This window comes from Dysidea avara, chromosome 13 (genome assembly GCF_963678975.1).
Source record: "Dysidea avara chromosome 13, odDysAvar1.4, whole genome shotgun sequence".
Classification (NCBI taxonomy): Eukaryota; Metazoa; Porifera; class Demospongiae; order Dictyoceratida; family Dysideidae; genus Dysidea; species Dysidea avara.
This window is the reverse complement of record NC_089284.1, coordinates 2,583,598-2,596,908: the sequence shown is the minus strand read 5'-3', so window position 1 is coordinate 2,596,908 and position 13,311 is coordinate 2,583,598. Positions and strand designations below refer to the sequence as shown.

General features: G+C 40.0%; 1 protein-coding gene across 1 annotated transcript in view; it reads left to right on the top strand.

Moving 5' to 3' along the window:
* Positions 1 to 2,572: 2,572 nt before the first annotated feature.
* The window catches only part of LOC136242439 (neurofibromin-like), a 28,040-nt gene continuing 17,301 nt past the window's right edge, over positions 2,573 to 13,311 (top strand). The window contains exons 1-20 of the mRNA XM_066033861.1: positions 2,573 to 2,768; positions 4,152 to 4,283; positions 5,611 to 5,685; positions 6,896 to 6,958; positions 7,036 to 7,148; positions 7,201 to 7,307; positions 7,510 to 7,586; positions 7,940 to 8,015; positions 8,068 to 8,171; positions 8,222 to 8,281; positions 8,371 to 8,556; positions 8,716 to 9,063; positions 9,205 to 9,363; positions 9,511 to 9,618; positions 9,692 to 9,771; positions 10,864 to 10,987; positions 11,256 to 11,502; positions 11,826 to 11,896; positions 12,740 to 12,856; positions 12,980 to 13,215. Coding sequence (XP_065889933.1) covers positions 2,700 to 2,768; positions 4,152 to 4,283; positions 5,611 to 5,685; positions 6,896 to 6,958; positions 7,036 to 7,148; positions 7,201 to 7,307; positions 7,510 to 7,586; positions 7,940 to 8,015; positions 8,068 to 8,171; positions 8,222 to 8,281; positions 8,371 to 8,556; positions 8,716 to 9,063; positions 9,205 to 9,363; positions 9,511 to 9,618; positions 9,692 to 9,771; positions 10,864 to 10,987; positions 11,256 to 11,502; positions 11,826 to 11,896; positions 12,740 to 12,856; positions 12,980 to 13,215 — 2,552 coding nt within the window. The 5' untranslated portion in view covers positions 2,573 to 2,699. The remainder of the gene's footprint in view (positions 2,769 to 4,151; positions 4,284 to 5,610; positions 5,686 to 6,895; positions 6,959 to 7,035; positions 7,149 to 7,200; positions 7,308 to 7,509; positions 7,587 to 7,939; positions 8,016 to 8,067; positions 8,172 to 8,221; positions 8,282 to 8,370; positions 8,557 to 8,715; positions 9,064 to 9,204; positions 9,364 to 9,510; positions 9,619 to 9,691; positions 9,772 to 10,863; positions 10,988 to 11,255; positions 11,503 to 11,825; positions 11,897 to 12,739; positions 12,857 to 12,979; positions 13,216 to 13,311) is intronic.

The following is a 13,311-nucleotide window of genomic DNA, read 5'->3' as shown; positions in this document are numbered from 1 at the left end:
TAGTCTGGCTCTGGCTTTCTTTTGTGTGTGTGTGTGTGTGTGCGTGTGTGTGTGTGTGTGTGTGTGTGTGTGTGTGTGTGTGTGTGTGTGTGTGTGTGTGTGTGTGTCAGTTTTTGTGTGTGTGTGCGTACATGTATGTGTGTGCACTTGCATGCGTGCGTACGTGCATTACTCGGTGCATTATAGTGCGGGGAGTGGTCTAACTACATGAGACTAGCATGCTTACAACCAGTTGCTCAAAAAGGTTGCTCAAAAAGGTTGCTCAAAAAGGAAAAATATACTGAACCTAGTAGTCCAGTCCATTAGTGACCCATGGGCCGGGGCGGCTTCTGAGGTTTCCGGAAACCAGCCACGTTCAGATTGAAATAGTAGAGTAGTCAATCACTCTAATAAAGCAGTCACAGTGTTCTGAACAGCAGTGTAGCAAGCTATGTACATGTACTTTATCAGTGATATTAATATATAGTTAGTGGAGGACAGTTATTCTCAGTACCTTTTTTTTTTGGTCTTCACCTTCTTGATCAGAAACCAGCCAGTCACCAAAATCCTAGAGCCGCCCTGACAAGAAGAAAAAAGTTAATAAATTTAATTGTTATAATGTGGTGTACTGCAGGGCCATGTTGTAAAAATCATGACAGACTAGCTGTTACATTAGCTATACTCTGGAGGAGGAGAACGATGTGAGGGATACGTTGAATAGGTGTAATCAACATTCCTTCCAAATTCTCATGGTGCTGGCACTAATTAGACTCAGGAGCATCATGTGCAGATCTCACAATCAAGTTGTTTTAGAGCAAAAATTTGCTAACTTTGACTTATTGGGCAAATAAGTCACTTTGTACACAGTAGACAAGTTTTCTCTTGGATATACTATATGTACCATGCATGGTTAGCTAACCGGCCATGCATGCACATTGTTTTCAAACATCACCATGGTGTGTATACGATATAGAACTGCATGTGTATATGAATTAACTGCAGATGTGCATGACAACAGCACGTGTTATTTTCAACATGCATGCAAGCTGTCATCTTATCTCAGCATGCACATGCAGTTTCATCATGCATGGTGGAGCATGTAGCATGTAGTCTGGTTCCTTATGAATTTAATCGTGACACGGCGGATTAAAGCACCAAATTTGGTACAGTGATTCCTTAAGATGTATAAAATGATATCAGAAGGGGTGCCACCATGAACTCACCCTGCACCCCTTTGTACAGACAGCTAATTTTGACAGTCCGCGAAATTAAAACTCATTACATTTACTGTTTTGAATGATTTGTTTTCCTAACCATATTCCCAAAGGTTAATAGTTCCTGTTTGTGAATGAGTAGTCCATGACATCCCATAATAGTTTTGTTAAAATATTACGTCTCTGTGTGAAAGATACATGGCCTAAACAAAACTATTAGTTTAGAATCACTAAAATTTAAACATGTCTATTCATGAAGGTTTTCCACAATATTAGCTAGTTACTTATTTTCTGTCAAAAGCAACGTCTAAGTTTCCACTACACCAGCTGAATATTACACACAGAACACCAGTTTCCTGCATACTTGACCTCCTGAGGTTGTAAACAGGTTCAACATTTTACGCACATAACTACAGCCAGAATTTACTATAGCTAGCTATACACTTGCACAGTACTATTTGCTAATGAAATGCGCATACTTTGCTGTTCTGTTATTGAAATTCTTTAAAGAGATGGCAAAATCAGATAGTCTAACTGATTTTGTCATCTCTTTAAAGAATTTCAATAACAGAACAGTAATGCATGCGCAAATAGAACTGTGCAAATGTATAGCTAGCTATAGCAAACTCTGGCTGTAGTTATGTGCGTAAAAGGTTGAACCTGTTTACAACCTCAGGAGGTCAAGTATGCAAGAAACTGGTGTTCTGTGTACAGTACTCAGCTGGTATAGTGGAAACATAGACATTGCTTTTGACAGAAAATAAGTAACTAGCTATTAATGTGAAAACCTTCATGTTTAAATTTTAGCGATTTTAAATTTTGCTAAACCAATAGGCCATGTATCTTTCACACAGAGACATAATATTTTAATAAAACTATTATGGGATGTCATGGACTACTCATTCACAAACAGGAACTATTAACCTTTGGAAATGTGGTTAGGAAAACAAATTATTCAAAACAGTAAATGTAATGAGTTTTAATTTCGCGGGAAGTAAAAATTTGCTGTCCGTACAAAGGGGTGCAGGATGAGTTTATGGTGGCACCCCTTCTGAAATCAATTTATACATCCTAAGGAATCACTGTACCAAATTTGGTGCTTTAATCCGCCGTGTCCCAATTTTGGCAAAATTTTGTCATAACAGACCCTCTAATGGCACCAAGTGAATGACACAGATCCGGATGCATGATGCTGTCTGTGTTGCCTATATAGGTAATGCTTCACTATAGTCATGGTTGGAAACTTATATTAGTACTATAGAGCTTCATATGTTGTGTAAATACTCCATCTTCGGAAAAGAGGACGAGAACTCACTATCGGGGCTTTAACGCATAAAATTGACGCGCATATAATTTATTCGATCTAAGCGCATCAAAATTAATTTATTTCCATTTTGTTAGGCGACATCCTACACAGCGCTGAAGAAGACGATTGGTCATATAGTGCAGTACATTGATTTAATATAATGTGACAAGGCGCATGGTGCTTTGCGCGTTTCTTCCATCATGTCTGAAAGCAAAGATGCGTCCTCTCTGGATTGGATTCATTCAATCTTGAAGCGTTTCAAAAACCTGGTCAGCCGAGAAATGTGTAACGTTTGGGATTAAAAATAACATACTGTGTTGTTGCATGTTATTTAGTAACGCTTTGTGACTTATTTAATTCCTGCAAGAGATAACAAGCGATTGAGTTAAACACACCTCACGTGATAACTTTTATTCTTCAATTCAGTTGGGTTGTATTTATCTATTTAGCCTAGACACAAGATAATGTATATTGGCATTGAACCCTTTGTGTATCATTAGTATTGTTTGTAATAGGTCAAGAATGTTGTGCTTAGTTGTGGGTTCTCTACTGTCCATTAGTATATGTGTAAATTGTTCAACTGCCCATTTTATTATTTGTGTAAAATGCCATGGCAGAGATAAGCCTGCCAGTGTATCACTGTTTCCTATTCTGGTTTTCTCTACCATTCCCACCTTAAATGTCCTTGTTTGGCTTGACACATACATTTCTAGCAATTACATATGTCAACCAAGTGGCCACCTTTGGAGATGCCTGTGTACATTACCATGTAGTGTAGTATCTTGAGGTGTAATGGCCTCTTCAGTGTGTGGGTTAACCTTGCTACATCTGAGTTCATTTACAATACTGGATAGTTGACAACATCCTTGTAGGTTGGCAGTTAGAATAAAGTTTACTGGCTTGCGCTAGAAGGAATGGAAGCCCCATGTATTTGTAGAGTATGTAAATCATATTGGTCATAGCATAAGAATGAAGCCAAGGGTATTAGATATGGTGTAAATGGATGCTTCCTGAAACAGAAGCATGTACTATTTCTGACATCAGTGTCTTATACAAGTACAACTTTTTTTTAGGAAGGTATTTAAAAAAGATTCTGTCTGGCCTCTTATGTATGTGTGTAGTTGTGTGGTTGTTTGTAGAACTAAGGATGAGATTTTATAATTGTGGTGGTTCTGTATGTCTGTCTGTCTTGTGGGTGCAACAACAATATGGTTTGGGTTGCTGTCTTGTATGCTTCATTGCTTCATTGCTTCAACAAGTTGTAGACTGAATGGAACACTACACACACACTTGTGTGTTTGTGATCATGTCTGTGTGTTGATGTGGTGTTCAAGACTACTGGCTCTATATATATACTTGGTATGTGTACTTACTGTTTTAGCATGTAACTGTATATCACATTTACTTGGTTAAACGCCGCACCTTCAATAGTAGCCACACTCAAGTGGGGCTTCAACATTGTTTTTGAGCATCGAGCGGTGGTCAAATTTGAATAGTCACCGCATTGATTTTTAGAACTATGGCAATTAACGCTGCAGCATTTAACTAAGTAAACATGGTATGCAGTAATACTTTCATTGCCTTGGGATAGAAATAGTTTGTCTGCTTGCCATTTGTGTTAGTTTGTGATGCCTGTTCATTGTTGGCTGTAGCTTCCTCAAGGAGAGGGAAGCACCAGTGATGTACTACTCAACCAGACATCGAAGTCGCTGGTAGAGCTTAGCACCTTTCAGTTCCACACTGTTCTGTGTGGACTGCTGGACATCTTAACAGAGTTACCTTGTGTAAGCTAATTGTGTTTGTTTGTGCACTCACTGATGCCCAGTTGCTGCTACTGTTGTTTCCTTCATAAAGCACATTACTCTAGTCTGCCCCAGCTGTTAAATGGGGACTTGGTGTTAACTGTAGAAGTAGCCCACCCAACTTGTCATTAATGAATACTTGTCATTAACTGTCAGTTGTCCATGTATCTCATAACAGGTTGGGGGGGGGGACCTTGGGCACCCACACTTTAACCTGTGAGACATGGTACAGCTTCCTGCGGGTCCTGGTTGGAGAATTTGTATGCACTGACTCCCAGTACCACAGGTGTCCCAGGTAAGTGTGACTGTGTATGCAGCAGCCAAAGGTTCTACTTGTGAGTATGTGTTGTGTGTGTTTTAGCTTATTTTAATGTGAGCAACTGTGCACACAAGCATTCAGAGAGTGTGTTGTCCACAATACAATATTGTACTTGCGTGGGAGGATCAAAGTACCATCATCTATAGTCATACAGTACAGTTATGCAGCTAATTGGGCAAACACAATACACTTGGCAAATACAGCACATTTATGCAGAATTGTTATGTAAGGAATGTTACGAAAACAACCCCACTCAGACAACACGATTGATTACATGTGTGACATTGTAAATCACTAAAGCTAGCCAAACTAATCCTACCAGTTTGTTCTACGACCAGAAATAGATTACATGGACACTTACATGACCACTGAAAATTGAAGTGGTTCAGGCACACAAAATGAATGCTCCAAGTAAGAAGGCATACAATATAACACTTAAAGCACTGTCTATGCTTGTGTGCATAGCACTCGGGGAAGGGACAAATACAGCACTTGGCTTCGCCTTGTGCTGTATTAGCCTCTCAATACGCCCCCTCGTGCTATCTCAACACGCCCTATATTTTTCGTACACACAAGCGGTGGTGCTTTGACTAAACTTACTGTCTGGTCAGGTGGCCATATCATGTCTATTGTATACAGGCATGTATAGATAACAACATCAAATTTGGCAGAACTTTAGATGTATTCATCACTTTAACTTTGATATGTGTCACTTCCTTTTACACTGTGTTATTAATCCCATCATCAATCGAGCCATTGTGACCAGACTTGTACAGCATTAATACTATACTGAGAACACATCTTGTTTTATTGGCAATACCCAATATGGTAAAATTATGTTATAGTACTTAGTGCTTTTTAATATTTCAGTTTTCAAATCCTTTTTGTTCATGTAACTTAACTGCATATCATAAAGGCCCATTGTGTTCATGATGGGGTAATGATGTTGTATGATGGATGTGTTATGTGTTCTTTGTAATGCTGTGATAGGGTGTGCCACCAGAAGCTAGTCAAGTGCCTGCTGTTGCGGCTGTTCTCCACTGTACATCAAGATGTTTGGCTAAGGTGTGTAGTGTATGTGTGTGTGTGTGTGTGTGTGTGTTATGTACTGTACCATGTGTGTGTGCTTTTGGGCTGTTGTCATGTGCACATATAGCATCTACATGTTTACACATTGCATGTCTGATTGTCAGTTTATTAGCACGTGATCTTCCACACCCTACCACTGGCTATTAGCACTACTTGAAGCTCATTGTACACATAAAGTCCTCATGATACACTTTATTTGGAACAAACATTTTCTTTGGCTGTTTTACTTTACCAAGTACAGCATTATGTATTGGATTTTTTCCTGACTGTTTCACGTACATAACTTAACAACCTAGTAGGCTTTCTTATCATATATACATTTACTTTTTCATATAGTGGTTTATTTGTAGGCCATATTGTGAATGATTAGTGGGTTTCATGTACGCATCCACTGGACACAATTGTTTGTCAGTTCTGTAGTTGGCTGATATATACTCATGTAGATATCGAGGTGTAATTCGCAACTAAATTCAAGTGGCCCTTAAACCATCGAATGGAAAGTGCCCGGTGATCATTAACAGGCTATGGTGTGGACATTTTTGTCTATCAGGGATATTATAAGCAACATATGGGATTACCTCTAGGCATAGTTCTTGAATAGTGTAGGTGTACAGTAAACCAGATGGCTGTGTATCATGTGACGCATTCTCCCAACACCTTCAGACATGATAATAAGTAACATGTGTGACTGAATCATCACTACAAATCACTAACTATCATGGTTGATAAACCAATAATATGTTGTGTGGGTGTGTGTGTGCATGCGTGCGTGCGTGTGTGTGTGTGTGTGTGTGTGTGTGTGTGTGTGTGTGTGTGTGTGTGTGTGTGTGTGTGTGTGAACAGCTGGGTAGACCAGTTGACACCAGACCAAGCAGCCCACCCAGCTGTAACATCAATGGGTACCTGGTATTAACTGGGGAAGCAAATGCCAACTGTCCATGTCTCAGAAGATCCAGGTGGGACTTTGTTGCCCACACCTTCACCTGTGGGACATGGTACAGCTTCCTGCGGGTTACTAGACCTGCCCCAGGAGGATTTTCCTGTGCTGAATTCCTAGCACCTGAGTAGGGCATAGGTGTCCCAGTGCTGCGTGGGCGTGACCATACTAGCATGGCAGCTGAAGGCTTTGGCTTTTGTTTTATGTGTGTGTGTATGCGTGTGTGCTTATTCCCTTGTTTTGAAATAGAAACATTCACTCAAGTCGCAAGAGGTGGACATTATTGAGAAGATTAGCGACAGCAGCTGTATGGTGAGGGAGGAATTACAGCATTGTCACCCATTTTATGCACACCACACACACACACATACACAACACACATACTGTAGCTTGCACTACTAAGTGAATCAGACCATGGTGAGATATCACGTGGGGCTCAACGCATCATCCATCACACCAGTCGTATCCACTTCCACTGTATCTACAACAAGATTGTTGGCAAGTAAGTGTACACCCACCTTATTGGTTGTTACCATGGAGTGTCCACTTCAAAGGTTATCTGGGATGCACGTGGACTCACTAAGTGTACAGGAGGACTGCTCATTGATGTTGATACAGTATATGGACCTGAATCTACAAAGACTGAATCAAGTTTTGGCCGGTACTTAGATTTTGTAGTATCGTGTTTATGCACCCGAAAAGTTTTGAAAGACAAAGGAGTTTAATTTCCTAAATTTTCATGTTTCTTCTACATACGTTTCTTCCTGGGAAATCCTTTTTTAGCGAACATGTGCATTGTATGTGCAGTACATGTTTTGTCTTTTTTAAGTGAACTTAATCGTACATAATCTAATAATCTCCAGCATTTGTGGCTACTCACAAGGACCTGAAGAAGAACAAGAACCAGCTTACTGCAGTCATTGCTCCTGTTGTACACCAGGTAGCTCATTGTCTGTCTGTCTGTGTGTATATCTACTCAAATCTTCTTTGCTTTTGTTTTCTGACACAAATTTATTGTGGTCATCCAAGTACATGTAGGATCAATGAAATATTCAACAAATTTAGCTCTGAATTTTTAAACCAAAGATAAAATTTTTGCCCAAGACTTCGAAATCAGTGAAAATATTTTTCCCTTGAAATATAAGGGAAGGCTATACAGTAAAACAGTTATGAAGGTTGGCTTCTTATTAACCTTTACTTGAAGGGGGTGTGGCCATGGTTTTCCTATGTATGTGCTGGTAATTAGTAACTATTACTATAACATGAAGCATCAACTTATTTTTATTGCTAAAGGCGGTCTGGAATTTTATCACAACATACCCTGAAGAGTTTAACAACCTCATTAATGAGAAACAATCTCATTTAGCAAGTAAGCAGCTGTCTCTGGTAGTGTGTGCATTATGAGCCCCACCCACATACAGCTCATGCAGAGAAGCTGTTCGACATCTTAGATGGCATTGCTGATAGCACAAAGAAGAAAGTACAGCTGTGGCCTCTGATGAATGTACTGTTGGTTTTGTGCCCAGTAAGATTGTCTGTTTGTGTGTTTGTATATCATCATGCTGTGGTGTATAGAAAGTGTTGATGGAAATAGCACAGAATACTGACAAAGAGGATTCGCGGTACAAATCAAAGGTTTGTTCTGTGTGTGTGTGTGTGCGTGTGTGCTCGTGTGTGTGCTCGTGTGTGTGTTTACATTTATATATATCATGTTTGCTCTGCAGCGGTCTTACCTCACTGCAATGGAGAAGGCCATTACAGCTCCAGGCAGCTTTAGCAGCAGTAACAAGGTGTTAGTGGAGGTTGCTGTTGTGTGTGGTGTTGAGCTGACCAAAGCATGCACCTACATCAACGACCACAACAATACCATCTTCAGATACTATGTGACACTACTGCAAAACTCTTTACAAGTAAGCAATAAAACTCACTATAGAAGTTTTATACTGACAGAATTTAAAAGCACACCCACTCTACAGTATGTAAATAGCCACAGTGCTACTACGTATGTACTTCAGCTGTTAGATTTCTGTTCACTTGTATGCTATTTTCTCAATTTTCTGCTTGTGTAGGATCTACTGTTCAGTCCATCAAATTTATTTCTTCATCTCACGTCAAGCCAGTCTGCTGGAGTTCCCACATTTTCTGACCAGTTTTTGATGGTTGACTGTTTTGTTGCCCTCTACCGTATCAACCATCGTAACAACCACCTAGCCACCGTGTGTATGGCTGAAAATGCTCCAGCAGTTTTTCACATTGTTTTGGCAAGAAGCCTTTACACTCTTCTTACACAGAACTCTGTATTGTCTTGGTGGCCAGAAAAAGAGACTGTTTATTCTCTGGCACCGATGCTTCGTCGACTGTTCCAAGAGTACCTCAATATTGTACGACGCCATGACAGAGCTGCATTTTCCTCACAGGTAAGCTTTTAATCCATTGAGATTATGTACTTTTTTTATTCCTTTCATCATTTCATTACCTTCCATTTGGGTGCTACTATACTTTGTCACTGGTAGTTACTAGCTTTATAATCTTTTTTTTTCCTGCCTTGTCTTCTGCAGGACATCAGGGCATTCAACAAGGATAGCAGCAGCTGTGCTGCCTTGTTATCCAGCAAGACGAGAACTGAACGCAAGGCACTAGTTGAACTGGTGATGGACTGTCAAGTCTTGATGTGGGTGGTGCGCTGCTTCTATGCTGATCCAGTGTTAGCCTTCACTGTAAGGAAAATTTTTGATGCAGGAAAATGAGTTCTTGAATAAAGACTTAATTGATCCTTGAGGGGGCTTAGTGTATTTATTGAGGGGTTCACAAGAGCATGGCTGACTTATCTCTTTCTATATTATAACCATTCTTCTTTTCTGTAGTACATCAATGTGGATGGTCAGCATTTGCAAAGTCTCCAACTGATGACTGGACTAGCTACACTTGTACAGGATCCTAATACTCCACTGCTAGCACACACTGCAGCACAGGTATGGCTTGTTGAGCCACACTAGCAAGTTTGCAGCATGGTGGCTGTGATCTGTGCATTTTGTTGTGCCGCAGACACTGCTTCATCTTCATGAGCCCAAGTACATTGAGCTATGGGACATTGATGATACTATGGTAGCCTTCTGGGACATCAGGTATGAATTATTGTATATCATGCCTTGTGGTGTGATACTTTACAAACCAAAGTTTGTAAGAGTGTTTGATGTACGCAATTTTATACTTATGTACTCGATCACGTGTTCTAGTGGCACACACACACACACTACACACACAATGCATAGCACATATATGATGTAATTTCTCCCACTCATGGTGGAGAGACGATACCATATAGGGATAGATTCCTAGTTTCAGTGATTACCCAGTACTTGTACCACAGAAAAGCAGAGGCTATATGATGAGTTGCTCAGTAGAGACTGGCCATTATGTATATCTGAAAGTGAGACATGCTCTCAAGTTACGTATGTACTGAAGGCTGCATGTGTTAGTGGTGTTTTTATGTGGCTTGCTGACATACAAGCCATACATGTTATGGTCCAGCACTAATCTGCTATAATCATATCATTACAACTGCTAATTTGTTATTCCTCCAAAGATGGGGTGTAAATGGTTACTGATAGCATAAAGGCTAGCACATGTAATCGTGAATCCCCAGAGACCTTGCACAGAACTACCTGAAACATGCTTGTCTGACTTATGATAAGTGTGTCACTATTTGGAAACGTAATTACAGTTATGTAGTCACAGAATGTCTTTTATGGGGTAAAGGCACATCTTTTTACTAGGTACGCATACATTTTTGACTGAGGTTCATCTCTAGTCATTGTGTAAAAGCATTTTCAAAGGTACGATCATTCCATTGTGTACAGTATGCATTTTATTTTATAAGTCAGGAAACCCCATATGGTTTCTGTCATTAAAAATTCTAGTGCACTCATTATGATGTGGCAAAACTGTTGGGCATATCTAGAGCTTTGTGTAGTGTAATTTCTGTGCCCCCACTGTGTCAGTTTTAAGACTTCTATTTCCTGCTTTCCCTCACGCCTTCAATACTGTAACTTGCATAGCACCGTGGTGTAAAAAACCATTTGATTTTTTAAAGCTGGTAACGAACATTTCAATAAATTGTGTAACTAGGTTGAGCCTGTAACTGCAATTCATACTGTCTTCTATTAGCTGTGATTGTGTATATGCTGCCAGTGTGTGATGTGGTGCTGCACTTGTAGTTGTCAGATAGCCTTCTCCTTCACGATGAAGTTGATCAGTCACAAAGCTACTGATGTCAGTCAGATGTTGAACTGGTTAAAGCAAATCTTGGACTATCAGCAACAGTACCTCCAACTGCATAAGGTCTGTGTGTGTGTCTGTGCGTGTCTGTGTGTGTGTGTGTGTGTGTCTGTGTGTGTGTGTGTTGCTTGTTATATCGTATGGTACCCCTCTATGTACTAGCAAGAACTTGACTATCTAAAACCAGCTAGGACAAATATGTATGGTAAAATACTAACTACAAATCCCCCTAACATTCTATACACAGAAAGACATCTTCAACAATACAATATGCATATCCATCTATTACACATGTTTTGCATTTCACTCTCCTTCTGTTATATTTTTCCAGGAGAGTGCATTGATTGGTACATCTTGCAAGATATTTCTTCAGACGCAGAACCGACTTGAGATGGCATTGCTAACATACCTTCGCAACACCAACATGCATAATGTGCAGATATCACTCACTTGCTTCCAGTTCCTTGTGCAGTTAACTGAAGTCTTGATGACAACAGGAGAACCTTGTCCAGTGCCTTTTGCTGACAACATTAAGCCATACCAGGCTCTGGCTGATGCCTCCAAGAACCTTTTGATTGGTTAGTTATTGGAGGGAAACCGGTACATTAAATGGGTGGGTGCTGCCACATATGTATCCTCAAAAACAATGATGCTGCTATAGTGGCCAGATTTTCTGTTTGAGGAGTAACTAATATATGTGGACAAAGGACTTAATGCTGGCTTCTAGGGTTTGATTTTGTGCTGGGATTGTTTGTAGCTTTTTAAATTTAAATAGTAAAATGATGTATACAGTAAGACAGTCTTGCACTGTGTACATATGAACAAAGCACACAGGTTTTTTCACTTCATGCATAACACTGTGCTGTATGTATGTATGGTAGTATGTTGTGTTTCTCCACAGGACGTGCTGCTCAACAAAAGACCATCTGTAACATTCTCAAAGATGTTGTGTACACCCCTGGGAGTTCTATGGTATGTATGTGTGTATGTACACACGTTATGTGTCGTAGGAACACAATTAAATTTCAAAATTCTTCTAATGGCCATAGAATACATTTTACATGTATTCACATGTAGTTGTATACAAAAGAAAACTATGGAAATTCTGGCTGACTTTCATGGTTTCTTATAAGCCCCCCTGAAACACATCCTCCTATTTTCTGGTACGTAATTAATATTGAAAGTTGTGGCTCTAATCAAGTGTCCAATTTCAAGGCTTACAGGCGTGCACATGTGCAATGAGTAAGCAATAAATTTCACTCTATTTAATGTGAAATGCATGCATGTGGATCTAAGTAGACACCTAGTCACATACGGTAGCAGTGCTATCTTCCAAGATGTATTTGGTACTGGCTCTGGCTGTCACATGAGAGTACGTATGATAATGCTCATTGTGACCAGTGGAAGTTAGGCTCATGTGATCTTTTTCTGATGTACAACAAGGAAATTTGTCATTGTTTGGTGTTCCGGGTTTAACTTGCTGATGTTATAGTTTTGGTTGCTGCTCAAACTATTTGTTGTGTTATAGGAAAAGTTTATTGTTTAGTGTTTGTCGCTTTAGCTGGCACAAATTAGTTTGTAGTAGCAGCCATTTAGTTACAGCAGCTTCATGCCAGTGTATCCAGTAGTTTGATGTGGAGGAATGTGATGTCATGTTCTGTGTATGTAGTGTAACTGAATTGATATGTGCTTATCGGTAATATGCACTCGGATATGTGTATAACATGTTGTTCTTCCTTGTATATCAGTGCTGGCTTTTTTTTCTTCTTATTTTCGATTTTGTGTGTACATGTACCTCTTATTAACTGTCCCTAGGCTTGGGAGGACACCCTGTCATCATGGAAATCATTGACCACTATACTGAAGAGTTATGAGCACGATGACTCTCCACCACCTCAACCAGATGTGCTCAAGTTTGGAGCTGAAGTGGTGGTGAGTTGACTTTTGATGCGAATTAAAAGTTGATGAATTTAGCTGATTCATCAACCTTTTCTTTTGCCAAAATTTCCTGTCACACATTTTATGCAATAATTATGTTTCTTCTTGCTCCAACAGATGCGGAGTCGTCGTGGAGCTAGCAGCAATAAGAGCTTCTCATCACGTCCACAAGCACCAGAGATGACTGATGAGGACTTGCAGCACATCATTACAGAGTGGACAAACATGTCTGGCTTTCTGTGTGCACTAGGAGGTGTGGCTACTGGTGGGCGTGGCTCTGCAAGACCCATGTCCCTGGTCCCATCAGCATCTAGTGTGGAATCGTTAAATACACTGAATGTTTACTCTGGCAGGTAAGTTACAACGAGTTACTGAATGGGCTGGGCTTGTCCAGTACTACTAGTTTATGTGCAAGCATGCACGCGTTCACACGTGCATGCACGCACACA